The following is a 24469-nucleotide window of genomic DNA, read 5'->3' as shown; positions in this document are numbered from 1 at the left end:
CTTGCTCAGAAATTTATTTGTGGTTTATCTTGTGGTTTCGACAGCAAACATTTACCAAAACATTTTGAGTTTAGTTTTTGGTCGGAAAAAAATTCGTATCCGTTCTGGTTAAGTATAACCGACTGTCGTGGTAACTGTAGTGGTTTATTAACGAACTTCTACATTTAGTTCTTGGCGAACACAAATATATTGTTGTATTATGTCACTTACCTATCTGTGACCTTTAACAACGCCTGGTTCGCTAAGCATACGTGCATGTTTTTTTTGTCAATCGAATCTTTTACTAAAACGGCTAAAAAACACCTTATTTCTAATACCAAGACGTTGTTAACACAAAGTAAAGTACAAACACTAATCATAATTACATATTTCAAGCGACAAATTTATTCCATAAAAACATATGTACATGTACATTTGTTTATAGTATATGTACATATAATTCAGTACTACAAAAATTCAATTTGTAAATATATTGACATTTATAATTAATTATATATACATATAACGTAAGTTATATGTATGCAAACTTAATTGTTTATGTTTTCTTCAATTCAATACTATTATTGGGTACATATCGATTCTCATCGACTACAACAACAACTCAAAAGGTTTTTAAGTATATAAAGATATTGCATATTGCCTAAAAAAGTTTATATTTCTTCTTCAATTCCTGTTTCTTCCATACGGGGAGCTCATCGAATTCCCAGAAGGACATGTTGAAAAGAGAGACGAAGTCATCATGTGTTAAGTGAACCTAAAATTAAAAGCAAAAAAAAAACATACTTGTGAGAGAAATGTATTTAATTTAATAATATCCATATAGGATATATATTAGGACTTGCGTATACAAAATTAAGTATTGTAGAATAATAAAGGGTTTTTTCAATAAGAGCGCTTTAAATAAATGAAACGGTTTGGGATGTCAATGAAATTCTTAATTCCTGTGAAAGTACATTCGATACAATTATGTATGGAACTCAATTTATTTTGCATAGCCACCACGGGCACTCTGGCAGAAGTCCAGACGCTGAACCCAATTTTCGAACGTTTTCAAGTATAAACCGGCCGATACTGCTGCAATTTTACGTTCGATATTCGTACGAAGTTCATCAGTCGTCGCTGACTTGTTGGCATAGAACATAGACTTGCCGTAGCCCCACAGGAAATATTCTAGCGGCGTCAAATCGCAAGACCGCGGCGGCCAATTGACTGGGCCATTTCGGTAGGTAACATGTTCACAAAACTTAGTTTTCAATAAATCGATTGTGACATTCGCCGTCCTGGACAATACATTCGGGCCAAAAATATTCGGTTATCATTGAAGGATAGCGATTCCCGTTCACAGTAACGTGCCGGTCTTGATCATCACAGAAGATGTATGGCCAAATGACGCCGTCGGTCCATACACCAAACTAATGAACCAGGATTCAAAGGGCTTTGAAATTTTTAGCACTTCTTATTTTAGTTAATACTAATATATATCTGTCCTAAAAAAAAGTTTAGCTCCGCCCATTTTAATTCGGGCATGAGAGGGTTAACATTGTTTGATTTTTGACTTTGCCTCTTGAGTTATCTAATGTGAACTCAAATGAACTGGTGTTCAAACTGTCATTATATGGAAAGTACCGTGAAGACGGTCCCATATCCCCAATTTGTAGTACTTTGATCGTGCCAGCTGAACGTTTTGTACAAAAAAATGTCGGACAATTTCCGGACTTTGATATTTCACGTTATATATGAATATATGTATGTCAAAAATATAATTTTACCACCGAATTTAGTGTTTCCGGAGAAACGTCCCCATTAAGTTTGTTTGATATGTTCGTGAGGTTCGCATTAACCTATTAATTTTGGTGGACACGCCCATTCTTTCAAAAAAACTACACCATGACCCACTGCGAAATTTGATGTTGGCACCTTATAGATTTATATTAATTGAAATGAATTTCCGATTGCCAGATGTACAGACAAACAGGCAGAATAGCGAAAGCCATTCAACAACATATCGTTTCAATTATACGAGTTCATATGTATGTACAGTCAAACAATGTTTCATTTTACTCCATGAATATTTACCTCTCGCTTTAGTGGATTCACCTCCGGCGGCAATAGATCGGTTTCCTGCTGCAACGTGACTATCGGATATTTGTGATGAAGGTCGAAGTCTTTCTGGTGATTTTTCAACACTGATGGTATTATGCCATTGCCGTTTATACCATTTGTAATTGTGCCATTAGTATTTGGTGTACTTCCATGTTTCATAAAAGCTTGCCGCTTGAGTTCGTAGCACACATAATTCTATGAAGAGTACAATTATAAACCACCGGTTAAACATGCCCACAACTGGTTAAATATAAACTTCACTTACGTTCCACAGATTGTGATCCCAATTCTGGAATAGACCTTTAAAAGTGTTAGGCTCGTCATCTTGTCGAATTACAGCCACCGCCGTAGTGGGCCGGCGCGCTATAGGCACCGACTCCAGATAGAGCTGAGCCATCTTCATATACTTATCCTTTTCATATATAGACGCCTGTTTGCCCAGCCAAAGGTATGAAAGTAGACCTGTGTCCAGCACATATATAGATTCGGGTGAAAGGTCCATTTGTTCGTAACCAATGACTTCCTTCATAAAGAATTTACCACGCTGCAACCAGGCCAAAAAGAGTTGTGGTTGTAGACGCAACTTAGTAGTATTGTTGTTATTGTTGCACAGAAAAGAGCCATTCAGTGGCGATGTGCTACTTCCGTTACTACTGCCCGAACTAATGCTCCCATTGATTAGTGGCTGTGACATATATGTTGTAAGAGAACGCCAAAATTCCTTGGGCTCCTTGCCCTCCACCACCAGCGAGCATTCGCCCAGCAGGCTGCCAATATTCTTTGCCATTTCACGTGCATCACCCGTCGAGCTTTGTCCACACCACACCCAAACGTGACTTGTCTTCACCACATAACACTCTTTGCCACTCATCGTGTTCAAAGGGTATACTTCCGTAGCTTTTGCATTGTAACTAGTATCGCCGTAGACACGCAACACGAAATAGTCCCTATTCATTAACGACAACTCGTTGTTAATATAGTTAATGTTGTTGTTGTGATGCGACATAGTTCTCTCGCTTTGAAGTATAATTAGCTTGCCATCGAAAATCTGTAGAAAATGCGGAGTCTCATCATATTCACTCATTTGTACGAACATAGCTTTCTTCTGGAGCTTCTCGAAAGTACTCAAAGCGAAACGTTCGCTGTTGGCTATGTCATCAGCATTCGCTTCAGAGCCATTCCACTGATAGATAATAGTGCTGACGCCCACATTTTGCGCATCAGCGAGACTTGCTGTCGGGAGCTAGATGAAAAAAATACTTAATTCGAGTACGAGTTGTGCAGTGTTGCAGTCAAGACACTCACCATAACTGTATATTCAACGACATAACAATGATTTGTGATAAATGTAACTGTCTTTGAATGTGGTTTCTCCATAATTTGATCTTTGGTTACATGATAGATCTTCCGATCACCGGTACCGTCATCAATTAGTTGCGTGTCTGCCGCCATCTTCGGACGTTGGCTGAGTGTGAGCGCGTCGAAACGCTTAAATATGGTCGAGACCGGTTTGGTGGTCATTATTGACTCAGTAGCATCTTGGTGCCAGTTTGGAAATAGACGTATGAATTCTACTGGCTCATGGCCTTGCACGACACGTATAACGGGCGTCGAATAAGGGTACTTTTTCTGCAATAAGTAAATAAGTTAGTATAGTCAGTAATACGCAATATCCATGTATGTTTGCTCAAGTCTTCTTCTTCTCTTTTTATACACACCTTTTTTACAAAGGCACGACCATTACCCATGGCGCTTATTTTATCCTGATGCGGCGCCATATTTCCAACCCAGAGCCACACACCTTGCCAATTCCCATCCAAAACATAAGCTGTGCTCGTGTCACTCAGGTCTTCTTTGGTCGGTATGACCACATCCAGCTGATCCAAGTGTAAACGCGTACCCCTATAACCACATTTATATATCTTGATTTTGTTATGCTGCTGTCTGTCTGGTGTTGCTGAAACTTGACTGACGACGCGCTGACTTAGCGGTAGAAAAGAATTCCACTGATTTTTTAGCTTTTCAGGCAACGACTGCTCATAACCGTCGTCCACAACAATTACACTGGAGGCGTTCACACCAAGCTTTATAACCCAATCAAGCGCACTGCGCCTTTCGCCCGTGCTACTCGAACGACCGATCCAAACGAAAGTGTTTGTTTCCGTTTTCAACAGCATAATATAGTCGGAACCGAAGTAGTCCCATGAGATACTGTCCATTTCAATACAACGCAACCATTTGCGTCCATGCAGTTGATAGAGGCGATTGCTACTCTTAGAACCAATCAAATTGCTCGAAAGGATGCTATAAATAATAAATATTAATTTTTAAGTTTTTTTTCACATTATGAGGGAAATGCACTTACGTAAAGCCTTTTTTGAAATAGGACAAAAAACGCGCACTCTCGTTTCCCTGCGTCTCACGATATTCGGTAGCTACATTGTTGAAGTAGGAATCGAGTTCTTGAATTTTATGTGCGACATTAGAACGCTTCTGTTCGGAAACCTTCTCGCCCAGCCAGAAGTGTATGAAGCGTTCTAGATATGTACCGGACTTTGTTTCACGTGTCTGCATAATTGTTAGAAAAGTAGAGTAATATTATACGATATACACAAAGGTAATTCTATAAACACACTTACTATAGTATCCTGATTGACGTAGCTCCCTTTCGGCGCAGCTGCGTAAATAATATACGCACAGTCGTCGATGAAATTTCCATACTGTCCTTTGGGCTCGGCTTCCAAGCGATCCTCTTCGATTTTCCAGATATGGAAGCAAATTGCATTTTTTGCAATTTTTCGAAAGGATGCGTCCACCTTCAAATCAGATATGGAATTGGAACAGACTTCCTTCAAGTTGAGATTGTTGAATAAAATAAGAATAAAGAAATAAAGAAAAGCATTTGCTTAGGTATTGGTAAGGATGGACAAAAAATATTTACAAGAATTTTTTTTCGAAAATATGTATTTATTGTAAATTTCATCTTTGATCAATTTCTGAAAGTTTAAAGCGAGTTATAGAGTAAGTTGAGTTCTGAAATTCAGTCACAAAAACAGAATTTAGTATTCAGAACAGCGACACAAAAACAAATATTCTTCAACTCTGTAAGTTCGGTAGTACGTAATTCTTTAACACTGACGTCACCAATATCTGATAAGTTCGATATTATATTATAATATAAAGAGAGATATTTGAATTAGTACAAGTAAATACAAGTATTTGCCAAGGCTCAGGAACTCTTATCAAATACATTATTTTGATTTATTGCATAGATTGTAAACCTAATCTATATATAGACTTAAGGGGGTATTCTGGTCTAGAACCATGAATTTTAGGCATTTTTTAAACTATAATGTTTTCGCCCCTCTGGTTGACTTTTCCCCCATTAACCAAATATTTTATATAATAATAAATAAATAATTATATATCATGGATTGGGGCTAGATCAAATTCATTATTTTATATGAAATAGAAGAGAAGCAAAGAAAATGAGTCGTCGACTATTCGATTAACCGTTCATTTTCGACTATCTCGTTATCCTTTTGTTGTCGCCTATTCGAATAGTGAAAAATTTTCTATTTTTATTGAATTAAGTGAAACTCACGAAAAATTATGCGGAAACTTCAATACACGCACAATTGTCATCTTCACAAATCACAGGCTATTCAAATACTCGAAGCAGATCAACTATTCAAATACTCGCAGCAGATCAACTATTTGAATAGTAGTATTCGGTTAATAATCATACGAACGTTTACAAACCGGATATTCAAATAATCGGTTTTCAGGCCTTTTTCTATTCTGCTCACCTCACTCATTGCAGAATAGTCTCAGATGATAAATCACCTGATCTAGAATAAATTCTTTGAAATAACTGTAAAATCCAGACTCTATTTTAGTGGAACCTCGTGCTGATTGTGATTCATACCAATTTTTAGTTATTTCTAGAATATAAGGGAACAACGCAGAAATTATATGGGCTGAGCTATCTCTAAATTAGCACTAAGAACAAGTCGCACACTTAGTTAAACAAATAACAAGTAAGGAAGGACTAAGTTCGGGTGTAACTGAACAGATTATACTCTCGCAATTTATTTATGTAGTTCTTTATGAGAACACAAAATTCGATCGTATGTTCGACATAAAGTTCAATAGAATAACGAAAATCATTGTCTATATACATACATATATATATGGGTGCTGGTGTAACTACCGATTTCAACTATTTTTGCCACCAAACTATAATACATTATATCCAAGTTTTTACGTTCATTTAAATTTGCTGAGAAATCTCACATATTAACCGGTATAAAGTCCGTACTTCTCCGACCTGCTCAATGGCAGTGAAAGTACAACACCAGGCGATGGCGAACCCGATTCCCCAATCGATGACGATGGAATAGATGTTCCATTACCCGACCATGAAGAAATTCGAATAGCAATTATCCGCCTGAAGAACAACAAAGCGGTAGGGGCCGATAGATTACCGGCAGAACTATTCAAATACGGCGTCGAAGAACTGATAAGGTGCATGCATCAGTTTCTTTGTAGAATATGGTCGGATGAAAGCATGCCTGACGGTTGGAATCTTAGTTTGCTCTGCCCAATCCATAAGAAGGGAGACCCCACAATCTGCGCCAACTACCGTGGTATAAGTCTCCTCAATATCGCATATAAGGTTTTGTCGAGCGTATTGTGTGAAAGACTAAAGCCCACCGTCAACGAACTGATTGGACCTTATCAGTGTGGCTTTAGACCTGGAAAATCGACAATGGACCAGATATTTACCATGCGCCAAATCTTGGAAAAGACCCGAGAGAGAAGAATCGATACTCACCATCTTTTTATCGATTTTAAAGCTGTCTTCGATAGCACGAAAAGGAGCTGCCTTTATGCCGCGATGTCTGAATTTGGTATCCCTGCAAAACTAATACGGCTATGTAAGCTGACATTGAGCAACACCAAACTTCAGACTTCAGACAGGGTGACTCACTATCGTGCGACTTCTTCAATCTATTGCTGGAAAAAATAATACGAGCTGCAGAGCTAAATAGAGAGGGTACAATCTTCTACAAGAGTGTACAGCTCCTGGCGTATGCCGATGATATCAATATCATGTCATCAAACAAACAGTCAGCGCACTCTCGTCTTGGCTCCCACGTCACTGTTGACAGTCATAACTTTGAAGTTGTAGATAATTTCGTTTATGTGGGAACCAGCATTAACAACACCAACAATGTCAGCCTTGAAATCCAACGCAGAATCACTCTTGCCAACAGGTGCTACTTTGGACTGAGTAGGCAATTGAAAAGTAAAGTCCTCTCTCGACGAACCAAAATCAAACTCTATAAGTCGCTCATTATTCCCGTCCTGATGTATGGCGCTGAAGCGTGGACGATGACAACATCCGATGAGACGACTCTTGGGGTTTTCGAGAGAAAGGTTTTGCGCAAGATTTATGGTCCTCTAAACATTGGCAACGGCGAATACCGCAGACGATGGAACGATGAGCTGTATGATTTATACGACGACATTGACATAGTTCAGCGAATAAAAAGACAGCGGCTACGCTGGCTAGGTCATGTTGTACGGATAGAAGAAAACACTCCAGCACTGAAAGTATTCGATGTAGTACCCGCTGAAGGAAGCCGCGGAAGAGGACGACCTCCACTCCGGTGGAAAGACCAAGTGCAAAGAGACCTAGCTTCACTTGGTGTTTCCAGTTGGCGCCAAAGCGCAAAAAGGAGGAATGAGTGGCGCGCTCTGGTGGATTCGGCTATAATCGCTTAAAGCGGTTCCTACGCCAAATATATATATATATACGGTATAAAGTCCACCGGAAGGTTCAAGCTCCGTATATGAAGTTTATGTAGCTAGACGAAATATTGAACTTATTTTCCAAATTTTCGACACGGAGGGACTATTATAAACACATCTTTGGATTATTTTAGAATATCTGAGATATTTACCTATATTTTCGACAAACAATTAGCCACTAGCTTTGAGGTTCCCATGTTCGATATCTGGGGCCTTGAAAAGTTATAGATTTTTAGACGAGTTATGCCACACTAGAAACACTGTCTTTGTGCAAAGTTTTGTTCCGATATCTTCACTGGTGCTTAAATTGCATATATTGTAAAGTGAACGAATCTGATCAAAATTGTGGTATTGGCATTGGGATGCCAAAAAAACTTGCGCACAGAATTTCGTCGAAATTTGGTCGAGTAGTTTCTGAAATTTGGTTTTTGACCCCATAATTAGGAGCAGCCACGTCCACTAAATATTTCAGTGTAGCCCTTCTGTACCTTCTTTATAATGAAATTTAAGGTTTTTGTTTTTTCTTACTGAATTAAAGAATTTTTGTAGTTTTCAACATAACTTTCCTCCAGACTGCATAGTGAAGTGACAAAAAAAAAGGATTCAAAAAAGTTTGGTTGATACCCACCCACTAATTTCTTAACTTTATTCATGGCTGAGTTATAATATTTTTATGTTTTCGGTTATCGCCATTTTGTAGGCGTGGTAATTACCTCCTCAGGGTACCAGGGAATATGTGTACCAAGTTTCATTAGGATATCGTAATTTTTACTCAAGTTATCCGTTGCACGGACAGACAGACATCGGGATTTCAAATATACTCTTCATCGTAATCACTTTGGTATATACATATATATACCTTACATCAAACTCTTTTGGGTGACACAAACAAATGTTAGGTGAACAAAACTATTATACTCTGTGCAACATGTTGCGACTACAAAAGTTGCTAAATTCACATGCCATAAATATACCACAATTATGTGTCAATAACTTAATAAAGAGGACATAATTGAATTGGAAAAGTAGAAATGTTGAATGCAGTTGTGAAAAAATAGACGTGTTTGTAAATAAACCGTTACATTTAGCTTTACACTGACGCACTGACAGATATCGATCAACGGGAATGGACAAGCGACAGGTGAGAGCAAATAGGAGAGCTTCACGTTGGCGAATAAATGCTGTAAAAGAGTGAGGAGTATGGAACCGAACCAGTTTGATTTGCTCCGTTTTAATTAAAAGCCATACTTAATGAAAACTGGGTGGTGAGTGAATTTCGCTAAACTAACGGCCTACTCTCAATCTTGTGTATGTACATATGACAGGTTAATGCAACAACAGCAATAAGATAATTACCATGTCTTTCGATGAGATTTCCATTACTTGCATTGCGCTGTGCGATTGCTTTTCTTGCTTTACGAAAAATATTGTGTTATTATTTGGGCGTCGGTTTTCCGCCACTGCTGGTCGCTTATCACGACAGCCTTGAACTAATTCGATTCGGCGAGTGTTGCCACAACGGCTCGTGGCAAGGTGGCACAATTCAGTTCAAGTGCAGTGCTTCAAAAATTTCGTTTTGTGTGGCTTACGCGCACTTAAGCTTTAACTTATGTCCGAACTCGTTTCGCGCGACTAAAAGTGACCGGCTAATGTTGCGAGTTGCGCGTGTGTGGTTTACAGCACAGCGTTTGATTTTCTTTACTTTTCCGTTTGAATTTAATTCGTATATATTCCGTTTTCTCGTACTCGTACACTACGTGTGAAAGTGAAAATCCTTTCCAATAACGGCGTTCAACAGCTGAGCAATAATATTGTTTACGGTAATTCGCAATTTGCACCAAATCGTTTTTATAATTTGGCAATTATAAATTGATAGAGTTCAGTTTTTATAAGCATATATTTTTTGCTGTAAAATATTGTGACTGGAAATTTTGAAATTGCTAAATATTTGAAATTTGAAAACACAAAAATTTTCGGAACACAAAAACTAACAGTACGTCGCTCGATGAAAATTCAAAGACACTGGTTTTGAAAAGTAAGAACTTTTGTTATTTGAATTTTAGTTTCATTTTAGTAATACGTTTTTTTAACAATCATTTGTTTTTCTTAAATAGACACTAGGTTCACTGCATTTTGAGTCTTTTCAAACTCTTTCACTTCTCACTAGAATAATTAAGTCAACTTTTTCTATGAGAAGAAAGCGCGAAAGTTGCAACCGTCAAGCGCGTTTCAGCTTCAAATGCAGACTGTCGTCAGCGAAGAGTTGGCAACGTGTTTATTACTAGTGGTTAGTAAGCCTACGCTACCAACAAATCTACAATCGGCTACCACCGCTTCTGCCGATTCGCTGCCTGCAAACACAATAACACGACGCGAACCTGGTGGGGTCTCACAAGCCGCTGAATGAAATAATCAGTTGACGGTGCGGAAAACTAAACGCAGTTGTGCTACATAGTTGGGAGAAATGCGGGAAAATGCGGTAGCAAGCGGCGGGAAAGTCAGTATGCGCAATGCGCTCAACAACTATACATTCGCTTGCTTCGTTTACACTACATACAGGTACATACATATGTATGGATATTAGTGAATCATAACTAGGTGTTGTGGTACAGTGTCATATATGGGGTCATAAGCTCATTTGGTTTCTTATTAAATTTGAAGCCGTTACGTTCTATAGTTTTTATGAAGTTTCAAGTTCAAAGTTCTCTCAAAATATTTCAAAACTTCTTCACTTGCGGATTTTTTCGCTTCCGTCTTTATTTATTTGGGTGATTTTAATTTAATCTGTATTTATCAGGTTATTTGATGCGGTTTATGCTATTACGAACATAATTCTATAGAGATTCTAAAAACACAGAAAATTCAAATTTAATGGGGATTATTATCATTCGAAAGAACAAAAAGAATTCGAAAGAGCAAAAAATTGTTGGCATTTGTTTTTTAAGATTATCTCTTTCAATTGTTTGTCGCGGCTACGTCTCAGATGGTCCATCCGTTGAGTCCAATCTTTTATGACTCGTTCGAGCATTTCAACTGGTAACAGGCAAATGAAACGTGTGACGTTTTGCTCCAACGCCTGAGTCGAAGCTGGATTGTCTGTATAGGTTTTAGACTTTACATATCGCTACAGGAAAGTCTAACGCTATGATATCATACGATATTGGTGTCCAATCGACCGGCCCAAAACGTGACATTTTCTGCTCACCGAAGTGTTCTCTCAATAAATGCATTGATTGATGGGATGTGTAGGAAATGGCGCTTCGGGTTTTGTTGAAACCAAATGTCACCGAGATCACGAGCTTCAATTTCCTGTATCAAATAATCGGCCATCATGGCCCAATCATGGCCCCTACCGACATTTTTGAAGAAATATGAACCGATGATTCCACCGGCTCATAAACCACCCCAAAACATTGTTGATCGTTTCTATTCGGTCGAATGTTGGTCTCAAGATGGGTGATGTTGTTGCGCCAGTAGGCCATTTCTTTACAGAACGCCAATTTTCGTAATAAAGTTGAACAATTTGTAAACGCTGTTCAGGCGTAAGTCTCTCCATGATGAAATGCCAAACAATACTGAACAAGAATAACATGACAGCTTGATAACACTCACGCGTGATCTGTCAAAAAAAGGCGATTAAAAAGTACCTACATCTACCAGATCACCCGATATATACCTAAGATTTCTTTTAGTGAGTGGTAAGAACTAAAACCCTGAAAAGATGTATTTAGCTGCCTTTTTTGATTTCAATTTTTTAATTTCTTACATCAGATGTTATTTTTCAAGAATGTAAAAGTAAAGTAGTAAATATACACTATTAAAATTTCCTAGCAACTACCGTGCTTATTGGAAATATTTAATATGAAATAATTTCATTTATGCATAAGGTCAATTAATTGAATAACATGTTAAATGCCACTGTGATTTCTGCGCTGCAGTCTAGCGTCTGCCTTTTCTCCGACAATTTCCATCGCAATGCTGAAATGTTGCTGCGTTAACGGCTTGCGAACTTGTCGCTGGCTTAAACTGTTACGACTGCCCTTTTTGTAGGCTGCTGCCACTGCAATACTGCTATTGACAACATTCGCTGGTGCAATCTCCACTACATACAATCGCTACAACATACCTTTGTACATTTGCAGGTATATGTATATGTATACATTTGTATAAACAACGCGTGTATTGTTTGCTCTTCAAATGGTGAGCCATAAAAATTGCATGCCGCAACTGTTGCACCAACAATGCAACGACATTCAGTTTCTCAAGGCAGACGTTTGGCAGACACACACACACGTACAAGTGCATATAAAACAAAATTACTGTGTAAACATTTATACATACATATATATGTATGTACATCTATGCATATAGATTAGTAAGCAGTATTCAATCAAGCATTTCAAGTCACAAACATTAGCCGTTGACGGTCAACTGTTGCATAGCTACCACTTGATCTTAACGACTCTGGCTGTTGCGCTGCATTACGCTGCTGCTTTGTTCCACCAACGGTGAGTTGCATTTCTCATAATTATGGCTTATCTTCTTCTTCGCTTACTTTACTCCACCTCGTGAGGTTTGTGTCTTTCACTATTTTGTGACATTTGGCTATTCAAACACCAGTCATATCTGGCACCCATCGCTCATCCAGCGGTTTTTCGCTCACATACACATACATATGTACATATGCAGGTTTTTTGGTTGCACTTTTTGTATCTATGTATGTATGTATGCATGTATTTATGTCACATTTTGTTCGTGATTTGTGTGATTTGTGCATTTTACACTTTTACCTTTAACATGCGCTTTTAGCATCATTTTCCAATCGTTTCTTGTTTGTGTGATTTGTACTTGAGTTAATTTTTAACTTTTCACGGCGCATGTTTACGAAAACACAAACAGACGAATATGTTCAAACGTGACAAAGGCAACGGTCGCGCATTCGTCTTACAACACATGTACATTTGCGCCATCCAAGACTGGGTAAGAGGCACAAATAAGCTTATTGTCAGCATAACACAATAGACCGGCAAAAAGTAAACGGGCACAAAGTAGACGGTTTTCATTGATTTTTGGAAAATGCATATCATCTATGCTTGCCGCATGAGATCACACTTTTCCACGATTTGGAACCTCACAATTTCGTTGTCGTTTTCAAACTTGCATATTTTGGAAATTGCCTTTTTCTGCGAAATTAAGCAATTTTCTCGTTGTCCCTCATTTTGTTTTAGCAGTAGTGCTAAAATGTGAATAGTTTATGCAGCGCTTCGGCATTTGATCATATTTAGATATTGATTTTCGCTTCCATGCCGGCAATTCGCTGAAGTTTTGTATTTTTTTTCAACTTTAATGAATAGTGAAATTGTTTGAGCAACTGGTCACCGTTTGCGGCGACAATATGCGCTTAGTGCCGTTGAATTAGTACTTTAAGGAAATGGTTATGTCTTGGAAATTTTATACCGCTTCTGGTATTGCACAACAACTCGGTTAGCAGGCTGCGGCATTTGCAATGCGCTTGCATTAATCATTGGTAATTTACATTGCTCATTAGCATGCTGCCGCAGCAGAGCTGGCTGTCAATGCAAATTTAAATACTGGAATGATTTAACTACCAATATGCATAAATATATACCTATTTATACAAAATATTACACTTTAAATCTCACAGTTCTCTATATGGAGTATGCAATGGAAGAGCATTTAATGAAACAATGAACAATTAAATTTTACGGAAATGAAATGAATGAAGAAATTTGACGAGACATGTTCAACGTGAACCAATTCCGATCCATCAGATCTAGGTCTTCGAGATACTGCGCCAACGTAGAGTGCGTAAAGGAGTGTGTCACTGAGTAACCTTAATCCTCTAGACGATGTCAGTCCAGCTCTTAAACGTGTTCAAAAGATTTTTAAAATTAATTTTTCGTCAATAAATATGAATGGATAATATGTATATGGACAATATATTTTCAAAATACCCTAGACGTACATGTAGTAACAATACTATACCACGTACGAATACCAGATGTGTGTCACCAAATACCAGCACTTTACCATGTGAGTAATGTAGCATTTTTTTGTGGAATTTCACTAAACACAGCTAAAAATAGGTAAGAAATCTAGGAGAGAGCTTATGTACAAAAGCTTTTCAAAATATTTTGTTCAATTTATTTTGTGACCCGATTTTAAGATATATTTTAGTTATTCTGTTACTTTCGTCACTCGGATTATGAAGATAGTTTTCAACTAAAAAAGCTTTAAATGCGAGGTTCCGTTACAAAACGGGACATTTTTAACCATATAAATACAGCTTTGTTAATTTTATAACATAAAATGTGTATTATGATAGTTTCAAGCAACATGGTCAATTAAAAGTACTGGTTAAAACTGGATTTTCCGTGAACATCCAAACACTTTGGCTAATGCCTTGGTACAATTCTGCAATAAAACACGCTTACAAAGAAAATATCTACCAGCATATTAGAGAGCAACGTTGTACCAAAACAGATCAATCATATTCTTGAGATTGTTTAGTTTTAATTAGATTTAAGATTTTAATACTTATTGTAAGGCATTTAACAAGCAGATCAAATAAATAAAGAAATATTGAAGAAAATAAAAATACTGGATTCTAAAAGATATAAAAAGCATGGAAGAGAATTACTAATTTTTTAAAAAGTCTGTAAATATTTCCCTTATAACACCTAATCTATCTATGTATTATTTTGCATCGTTCAATGGGTAGACTAGACTAGATGACTGTTTGAAGCCCGAAAATAATATGAACTAATGCACTTAAGCTTTCTTCTATATGACAGCATTTACCCATGCGTGCTTCGAGTCTATTTTATATCATACAAGATATGACAAAGAGTCCACTCGATTGCTGAGTTCTGTCGTTGCTTTCAAACTTGTTTCAATTCGCTCATAATTGTGGTTAATTAAATCATCGTCGCGGCTGTAATAACCCTATTAGAAAAATTATAATAAATTATATATCATAGCTTGTTCTTCTCACTGATAATTTCTTTTGTTTTCATGTTGTATAAGAATATAAATTGAAATCTTAACTGATTTCAATTTTTACCTGGTTCGTGTTTGAAAATAGGATTCAATACTCGAAAATTATTTTTAGTCATTTAAATTTAGAACTACGAATAATAGGTTGGAATATATAAGATTTAGAATTGAGGAACACACTGCGACCTACGGTGCCCTCTCCTATTATCACAATATGCCATCAAACGCTTTCGCATTAAGATAGCTTAATAGCGTTTCAGGGCGAATGGACGCAATACTGTCTATTTGGGGACACAGAGCGCCCATTACCTGACTCCTTTTTCTCGCTAACGCCGGACAGTCAAAGCTGAGATGGACAGGTGTTTCTGCTACTAGATCATAGAATCTGATCCGACGAGTATATTTGTGCCGATGACACCTTAGTATGCAGTAGCCGGTGTAAAATGCCACTATGTTAAACATAACGATGGAGTAATTGCTGATTTTTGGGGGTATTGGGTATTAGGGTCTGTTGTGAAAACACCACCTCGAAATACTTATCATTCGAGTATTGTTGTTTCTTAGTTATGGGATTACTAAACAAATTTAAAACGATTGTACCCATTGAATTGGTTGAGAAAATTTTGTGTGACGTGAACTCTTAAGACTAATCAAACAGACATTTTCAATTATTTTTCACATTTACATTTCACAATTAGAGATCCGCTTTTATTAAACTTCGAGGCTTAATTCTCAGCTGTTTGATATAATTTTGTATTTATTAATGAAGCAACTAAATCGTTTCTTATTACTTTTACTGGCAATGGGTTTCAACTGAGGTTTCCCTGCAGGGCAAATTGCATACCTGCATGCCTATGCTTCTTTCAAGTACATATTTATTCAATAATAATACAAAGGTGTTTATCGTCTTCGCTCTTCGTTGTATTTATCTAAATGCATACAACTGCAACTAACGGTTGTTGCGTTTCAGCAATTAAGCTTTTGTTGCGTTTCAAATTGAGATGTGGGCTCTGCGAATGCGGTACACACGCAACAACCAGCGGCAACAAACATTCACAATTTCAACAACAACAATAACAGCATATCTTGTATTAGTTATGATGGCGTGTAATTGTTTCTTTCCTTTTGCTGCTTCTTGGTTTTTCTTAACCGCAATATTGACGTGTCTTTGATGCGCTGCGCTTTGTGCACAAACAAAAAACAAAAAACAACGAACAACAATCACAACACCAACACTAACACCAAAAGAAAAAAATTCAATGCGTTTCTTTATTGTTTGATTTGTGGTTGTTGGTGTTGGTGTTGGTTGTGGTTTCATTTGTGCTCTTTGCATAAATCACAAATAAAACGCACAACTTGCCGCATTATTGCACGCAGAATTATAAAAAGCGCACTTTCAATTTCGATTTTTCTTAGCTGAGCTCTGAGAAATGCGGCGAGAAAAGCAAGCGCTGCGATGGAATGGCGAGATAAAGAAATTTCGAACGCGCGTTTTCCTCTTTTGTATGCAAAATCATAAAGTGGCTATCACCAATACGATTGTGCGATTTTTCTGTTTTATCCAACACCATTCATTGGGATAATTATGCGAAGAAATTGCTGGCGATATAATAACCCACCAAGATTTTGGCCGAAGCGTGAGATGCCGCAGTGCTTCAATAGCGAAGCAAAGCGTTGACAGCTGTGTTTAGAGTGTGCAATCGCGCGCGCCGTTTCGAGTTTAATGAACCTTTCAAAAAAGGCAAAACTTAATTGCAATAATTTGTGATAGTTAAATCGAAAATCAACAACAAAAAAGTATGAGAAGTTATGTATATGCAGATCAGCAAATATTTTATACACACACATACATATGTACACTAGTTACAGTTATTGGGTCATTGAAACTTGAGAAATTTACTTGAATAGTAGTACAAAAGTATACATACATATAATACCCGCATTTATTGATTCGAATATCTCTAAATTCATACCATTACATATATCTTATTTGCTGGCGCTTAAACCTTAACCCATATTGGAGGAAACTTCTAACGTTTAGTTTAAAATAGTTTGGAATATGGAGATTACATATACATTAGAACTTCCATAACTCGAACTTCCATAAGTCGAAGATTTCCATAACTCGAACTTTTGAATTGGCAATAGAAGTCAAATTTCATAGAAACTTCTTTCCATAAATCGATCTTTTCGACTAGCGCAAAATACAAAAAATAATATTTTATTATCAATGCAGAATTTTAAAAGAGTCCCTATATTCGAATGGAGGCGAACAAAAAATATGATATTACACTTATAGATTTCATAAATCATGTAACAAGGGAATGGGATACAGACATCAAGAGCCAAACAATAGCAAAGTGCAACCAACAAGATTACAGAATACATGCTTTAACGTATGGAAATAAATAAAACTGTGTTTAAACCTATATTTTAAAGCTTTTTAAAAAATTTTATTTCTTAATGAAAAATTCGATAACTCGAAAACTCCCTAACTCGAAGTTTTTTGTGGATTATGGTGATTCGTGTTAGAGAAGTTCCACTGTACTTAAATGAACTTGCATTAGAAATTGAAGCTTTAGTTTATGTAAAAGTGCCTCACATTTGTGCAAACATATGAGGAATGTCTTTTCAAAGGGGGATATTTACATCTTAACTTTTTTCACAAAATAAGAAAACGTTATAACGGAAATGTTGATAGACCTTCTGAAAATTAGTGATTGTGTTTAGGAACTATGTATGTACATACATATGTTCTAATAAACAATCTAAAGTCAAATGAGTATGTAATTACATTTACATTTAAACCTTTTTACTCGGAAACTATCTCGTTCAGATCATAATAGAACTTATGGTCCGATTTTAACGATTTTTAGAAATGCCATGACAAATGCAGTATTTGTGCAAAGTTCTGTCTCCACTAGTGCTTACTTTATATATGTGTAATATTTGTAAAGTAAACGATTCAGATCGGCTTCAAAGTTCTGGTATATAGAATACCTAACTCTATTATTTCTGGGTGACATAAACAACCGTTATGTGAACAAAACTATAATACTCCCTTTATAAACATTGTTGCGATAGCATAAAAATTGCGAATTATGCGATTTTTTTTCAGGGATAACTGAAAGTATAAAATAAAAGATGAAATAAGTTAATTGTCATTGGTCCAAAAATGTAAATCCTACGGGACAGAGGTCATATAGAGATCCAAAAATTTATTTGATTTACCTTCAAAAAAATTCGACCTCGGAAAATGAATCATGAACCTCATAATTGACACTTTGACTATATACATTCCTTTGAATAGAATTGTGATAAGACAGCTGCCTTTCAGGGCGAAGGTATCTTTCACAAACAAATCATTTAGTTATTAGGTTTGGTACCGTGAAAGTTAAGTAGATGATTCGATCAAAAAATCTAGATGACCCCAGTGAAAAAAATCTTCTTTGTGGAGTTTGGTATAAAATGTGCGGATCGCCATTCACAAATGTAACCTTAACCGACTATTTTTTACGTTTGACGAACCAGATATACGTACATATACTTATATGCACATACATATGTATTTCTATATATTTTAATATAATTTGCCAATAATTTTGCCAATAATTTTGCAAGAGTTGGTTAACGCGCTAGAGAAAACTAATTAAGTGGGCTGAAAGTTATAAGTTTAAGTTATAATAAATATGTAGAAAAACGCTTTTGTAAGTGAATTTCAGCATTTAAATATTTAAGCTGAGGCAATCAGGCTCATTAAAGTTCACCGCAACTGTTTTTATTTACACTTCCCTTCCCACATAAATAGCTGAAACACAATTGAATGTAAATATGTATATGTAGTTATAAAGTTATACTCTGATATTCATAATGAGCATTTATTTGTTGTTATTGTTGTTATTAATGTATAATGTAAACATTAAGGGGTCAAAACTGTGTATTTTGGCCGTTGCTGACCCGCAGAGTTTTTGTCTGTGTTATTGTAAAAGTCTACAAGCAAATACCGCTCTCACCTCGAAGTCAGTGGAAAAAGCGGGAAGCAGCGGCCGTATTTGTATTGGAATACATAGGTGGTGGCTTTGTTGCCAAATCTTCGTTGGTGAACTCAGAAAATACGAAATATTTGATTAGGAGTTTGAATGAAAAGTAGCTCAAGTACATACTAGTTAAATATATATGTATTATACTATATATGTATGTAAGCAAGTGTGGCTATCTTTATGCACTGATTTCGGTCATATGTATTTCAAAATTGTTAGGCTTACGTATATATAAAAATATTTAAACCCATATTTAATATGTAATTAAGGTGCACTCAAACTATAATTTTAAGTTTTGGAAACTTTGTACTTTCATTTAAATTATCTTTATTTGTTTTTGTGTTGGTTCGCTAATTTTTTGTGATTATAACTGTAATTTTGGTAAAAATATTGCACATGTAATTATTGTAATGAGCCTTTCCCCTAATACCCACATTTTATTTATTTTTTATTAAAGAAGGCAGTAGTAATCATATTCATACTTACATACCGTATGTAAATTATGCGTTCAAATGTCGAAAAATTCTACACTTTTTGGAAAATTTTGTCTCAAAACTTTTCACTAAGAGTGAAGCCAAAGTCAATACTTGGTTGAATGAAACAGTATTCCGTTCCTGACATTTTGTCAGCTTATTTTTTTCAGATGGAGAGATATTTAGGCTTTATGAGCAACTTTGGTAGTGCACCACTTTTTATTAATGAAGGCATATGTACATACATTTCATTGAAACAAATGGCCTCTCCATTATCAATCCACGTAAGTACATAAGTTAAAGTACTAAGGAAATACATTGTATGTAGTGTGTACTTATTGACTTGAACATTTTTAAAACGATATTATATTGATATTAACTTATTATGCAATTTATGTATTACATAGGATAATTATCATTTGGTCTTTTTATCAATTTATCACACTGTATGTATGAAGTATTATTGGAACATTCGTGAGTTCAATTCGTTAAAGTTGTTGCTTACGGTTCAGTGACTTTCTTTGCCAACAAACTCAGCTCACTCTGTTAGTATTACTTTCGAAGTCTTCAGCCAAAGTATATGCTTCCCTCTTAATTAACAACCAACTTAAAGGTAATAATAAAGTAGATTATAAAAGCGAATGTGTTTAAAACGGTTGGAAGAGGTTTAAAAAGAGTTTAATGTGTTTTTGGCAGACTTAAACCACGCTATGCTTACTCTGGTGACTAAATGTATATAAACATATAAAATACTGGTGGCCAATCGACCGGACCAAAACGAGAAACTGTCTGCTCACCGAGGTGAGGGAAGTGACGTCGTCTTTTTTTAAACTAAATCTCGCCGAGATAACGAGCTTTAAATTTCAGGCATCAAATAGTCGGTTATCAAGACGCGATAACCGTTGCCATTGACGGTTACGTTCTCACCGTCATATTTTTTGAAGAAATATGGACCGCTGATTCCACCGGCCTACAAACCACAACAAACCATTGTTTTTTTGGACGAAATGGCAACTTTTCGCCCCAAACTAAGCAATATCACTTGTTTACATCACATGGCTGAATAGAATTTGGCTCGAAAACGTGGGATCTTCTTGGAACTTTGGAAGAGCCCAGCGAAGATGTCACTACCAAAGAGACCGAGCGGCTTGAGTTCTTGGACAAGCTGTATTTTGTACGCTTTCAATTTAAGTTCTCGTTCCATATGTTTAAGTTCTCATTCCATGCTCCGAACGGTGCCGATTCAACTACGGCTGCTATAATATATTCACTACCGGCTGAACTTGATTTATTCGGTCGAATATTATTCAATAATGAATGCTGGGTCTTTAGATGGGTAGATGGTGTTGCGAATAGTACGCTCAGTAGGCCGATTATGTTGATTAAAAATTGAGCGAAGCGCGCGAAAGAAATGCAAGCGGTTAAATTAAGCATTCATTCAATTTCTGTAGTGACCCCTCATATACATATCATGTAGTCTTATTTCCTACAATTTGCAGCTTTTGGTCTATCTTCCATCTACACTACCCTAAATCAATTTTCAGTCACTCTCTGTGTAAAGAGGTTCTTCTAAGGGATTTAAACATTTATTTTTCTAGATCGATATGTTAGATAAAAAATCTAAGGTCTGAGTTCCTACATTACCTGTGATTATAAACTATTTATTTTAATGTGGTTTACGGAGTAGTGATACTTCAGGGATTATATGAAATACAGTTGAACTTCCGTAATTCGAACTGCTCTAACTCGAAGTTCTCCATAATTCAAACTATTGAATTGGCAATAGAAGTCAATATTCATACAAATTACCTTCTCTAACTCGGAAATCTCTCTAACTCGAAGTTTTTTTTGTGTATTATGGAGATTCGAGTTAGAGAAGTTCCGCTGTATATCAGTAATTTCACTGTGGGTCGTGGTCAGCTACAGTTTGTATTTTGAACTGTGTTACTTTTTAAGTATTCAGTGATATATATACATACAGACATCCATATATGTATATACATACGTAGTATATTTATGCCACTGACCTAATTGCACCCACCAAAGCGAGGGATAGCTTCGCCGCTGAGCGCTTGTTGATGCGAAAACATTCTCATTGTGGTTTCCGGATTGCTTGCAGCTTACTTCGTGGTGATTTCTGTGCACCACACTCTATTCCGAAGCTACCTGCTCCGAAATCAGCTTGTGAGAATTTTTTTGACCAGCGCTGATTGTTATTTGATGGCCGGAAGTACGCCGGAACATCTTCAACTAGACAAAAGTAGCCACACATGTACACACACATACATACATGTGTTTTTAAAACTGCTTTTTGGTTCTTCTACACAGCTTTCTGTAGATTTCTTTGAATTGTTATTATTTACCGTTGTCTTAATTAAAGTTGTTCATCTTCGGTGTGTGGCGTTCTTCTCAGATTTGAGATAAATGCAAATAAACTTGGCGCTCTACTCATTAGAGAAATCATAGCAATTAGTCACGATCATTTGTTCTTATCTATATATGGTTAGTATATGTATGTATGTATTCAGACTGTTTGGCTGTTTGTGAATGTTTTTATTGTTTTCTGCCGTAAATATTCCAATAAGCCTTGCAGTATCATTGTCATTATGTGAACGTCGCCTGCATTCTACATTCCCCTCATCGCAAAGAGATGAAAATAATCATAAAAAACAACAACATTAACTATGCTGATAAACAAATTAATTTGTATTCGCACATATGACTTTTTATCAATGTCGGCACTATATCAGCATGTAAATAGCAAGCAAATTAACTTTCCCTTCAGAATATTTTTGTTTTCAAATACGCAAATGCATTCATATATATGTATGTATGTACGTACATATCTTGTCCCTGTATATGGACGCATTATCATTTATTGCCTCAATCATTTATCTAACTATTGATTTCTTGTTACGCTTTGGTGTTTCAGTTTCAACTTCAACAACTGTAATTAACGGTGCCATTGAGTTTTGACACATAATTCTATAGAAATGCTGGAGTGTACACACCATGCATGTACCATGTGTGTTTCCATATTTCCGAACTTCATTGATAACAGGTGACGAAACATAAAATAAATGTCATTTTACGGGAACTCTTATATTAGAAGAACAATATGCAGAGATTCTTTCGAGATAATAGATGACGTCATCTCAAGGTTTTTCAGAATTATAATTAAAGTCTTGTAAAAATCATAACTATAAAGACTTTATGTTAATGTATTCTAAAATTTGGATGGAGGCTTATAGCGTTTAAGGGGTTAGGTGGGTTTCAAAATTTGAATTTTTGAAATTTTTAGTCCTATTTAATAGTGCAATATATTTGAAATATTATCCAAAAATATGAAATCGGATATTAAAAGAACACGTTAAACGCGTTTATCGCAATGTTTGAAGTCACTTGACACTGTCAGTCTGCATTTACAGATGCCTTTTATGGCACCCAAATACTCCTGGGGGAGTTCTTAAGTCGGTCTAATAGATAACGACTGACATCGGCATATAGCGATGTTTCAGGGGAGACAATAAATATCGGTTCAACAATTATAAAATATCATAAAATAAAAAACACTTTTGCATATGAACAGATTAAGAATTTTCGTGATCTTATAGAGAAATATCGAGTAGAATGTACATATACATATGTATAAAGGCATATGCTTACTCACCTGTCTAATGAAATTGAATTGCAGCATTGTTAATTGCTGATTCCTGGCATTAAGGAGCACGATTGGTTTAAGTAATTTTTGTATTGCTTTTGTATTTACGTTTATATTTGGATTTTGAAATGTTAAGAAAATTTGCAGCTTTCAGTGTTAAAAGTTTATCGGTCACATTCGAATATTTTACACTGAGAAGCAAAAACAAAACTATTAATATTTAATAATTATTACTATGCAGTTAAAAGTGAAAAATCATCTGTTAATAACTCGGCGGTTTTTATTATAAATTTAAATACAGTTGAACTCCCACAACTCGAATCACCATAATCCACTAAAAACTTTAGAGTTAGAGAGAAAGGAAGGTAATTTATATGAAATTTGACTTCTATTGCCAATTCGACAGATCGATTTATGGAGAATATCGAGTTATGGAAGTTTAATTGTATTAATTTACTTCAGGAAGTTTATTTAAGAGAGAAACTAAGAAAAAAATATTGTTTTATATATTTTATTTGTTAATTTATTATTTCTTTAAAGTTATATTAATGTATTTTGAGCTTTAAATGTTTATTTATTATTTAGTTCAAAAGCAAATGGTTCTATATTAGATAAAAATAAAAGTCACCCTAGTGTTTGAAAATTATATATACAATACATACACACATGTATACACTCAATTATGTAAAAGTATGCACTTATGCAGGTAAATATGTATTAAATATTGAGCTCCTGCTATTTAGTTACTGAACAACAAATGTTTAATTAGTACATGTGTTTTTCTGTTGCGCAATTCTGGCAAAACACTGCCGTAAACAACTGAAATATTTTAAATGTTATTAGCTTATATTTATAATTTTTGCATTTTTCCATATTTTTTTATTTTCATAATTTTTAGCTTTCTTTACACTCTTTACGAGTTTGCTTTAAATATGTTTACTTTTTCATCTATCATCTATCACTGTCGATGTCAAATACGACATTCGTTGCACTTCACTAATAACACACCGTTATTTTCAATAATTTTTTCTCGACAACAACAACGTTTTTCTCCAATAAATAATCACCTGCTGCTGTCCTATCTTATAGGACTTTATAAACGATTTCACACAAATACTTAAGCCTTACGGTCAGCGACACAGTTGAATTAATGCACCAGCCACTTTTCAAATACGAAAAGCGTAAATTTTTGGTTTCGGCTTTAAATTTAAATTAGTGGAGTGGTGCGTTTATGCGAGTCCGGCGATGAGTGTGTGAAATCAGAAAATTCGTAACTGAGTACCCATTGGCAACGAACAGCGCGCGAACTTTAATTACATATCTACATATTAGAAACTCCATCAACCCAAACAACAATG

General features: G+C 35.8%; 2 protein-coding genes across 5 annotated transcripts in view; one reads left to right on the top strand and one right to left on the bottom strand.

Annotated features, from left to right (window-relative positions):
- LOC105212879 (dynein axonemal heavy chain 7) overlaps positions 1-24469 on the top strand; it is a 370911-nt gene that overhangs the window by 303701 nt on the left and 42741 nt on the right. The gene's annotated exons all lie outside the window — the stretch shown is intronic.
- LOC105212881 (villin-like protein quail) lies at positions 359-24389 on the bottom strand. 4 transcript variants are annotated; one of them, XM_011185220.3, is made up of 9 exons: positions 24240-24389; positions 23121-23302; positions 4743-4952; positions 4469-4671; positions 3822-4407; positions 3409-3732; positions 2369-3346; positions 2077-2298; positions 359-754 (listed from the first exon to the last, which is right to left on the bottom strand). In XM_011185220.3, the coding sequence occupies exons 2-9, from the start codon at positions 23145-23147 to the stop codon at positions 641-643; spliced, it is 2664 nt and encodes an 887-aa protein (XP_011183522.2). In that variant the 5' UTR covers positions 23148-23302; positions 24240-24389; the 3' UTR covers positions 359-640. The 4 variants fall into 4 exon arrangements, with proteins under 4 accessions (XP_011183522.2, XP_011183521.2, XP_054082779.1 ...); XM_011185219.3 differs by having other exon boundaries at positions 24179-24375; XM_054226804.1 differs by lacking the exon at positions 24240-24389 and adding an exon at positions 23774-23796.

This window comes from Zeugodacus cucurbitae, chromosome 3 (genome assembly GCF_028554725.1).
Source record: "Zeugodacus cucurbitae isolate PBARC_wt_2022May chromosome 3, idZeuCucr1.2, whole genome shotgun sequence".
Lineage (NCBI taxonomy): Eukaryota > Metazoa > Arthropoda > Insecta > Diptera > Tephritidae > Zeugodacus > Zeugodacus cucurbitae.
The sequence above is the reverse complement of the archived record's forward strand: the minus strand, read 5'-3'. Positions and strand labels throughout refer to the sequence as shown.

Bases quoted from the DNA above. Each gene is read 5' to 3' on its own strand.
- LOC105212881 (XM_011185218.3), bottom strand. From the start codon at position 9,309: ATGCAAGTAATGGAAATCTCATCGAAAGACATG. The intron at 4,672-4,742 runs GTAAGTGTGTTT...ACAATTATGCAG, and splicing joins ACGTCAATCAGGATACTATA to ACACGTGAAACAAAGTCCGG. The intron at 3,347-3,408 runs GTGAGTGTCTTG...TTTTTCATCTAG, and splicing joins TCGTTGAATATACAGTTATG to CTCCCGACAGCAAGTCTCGC.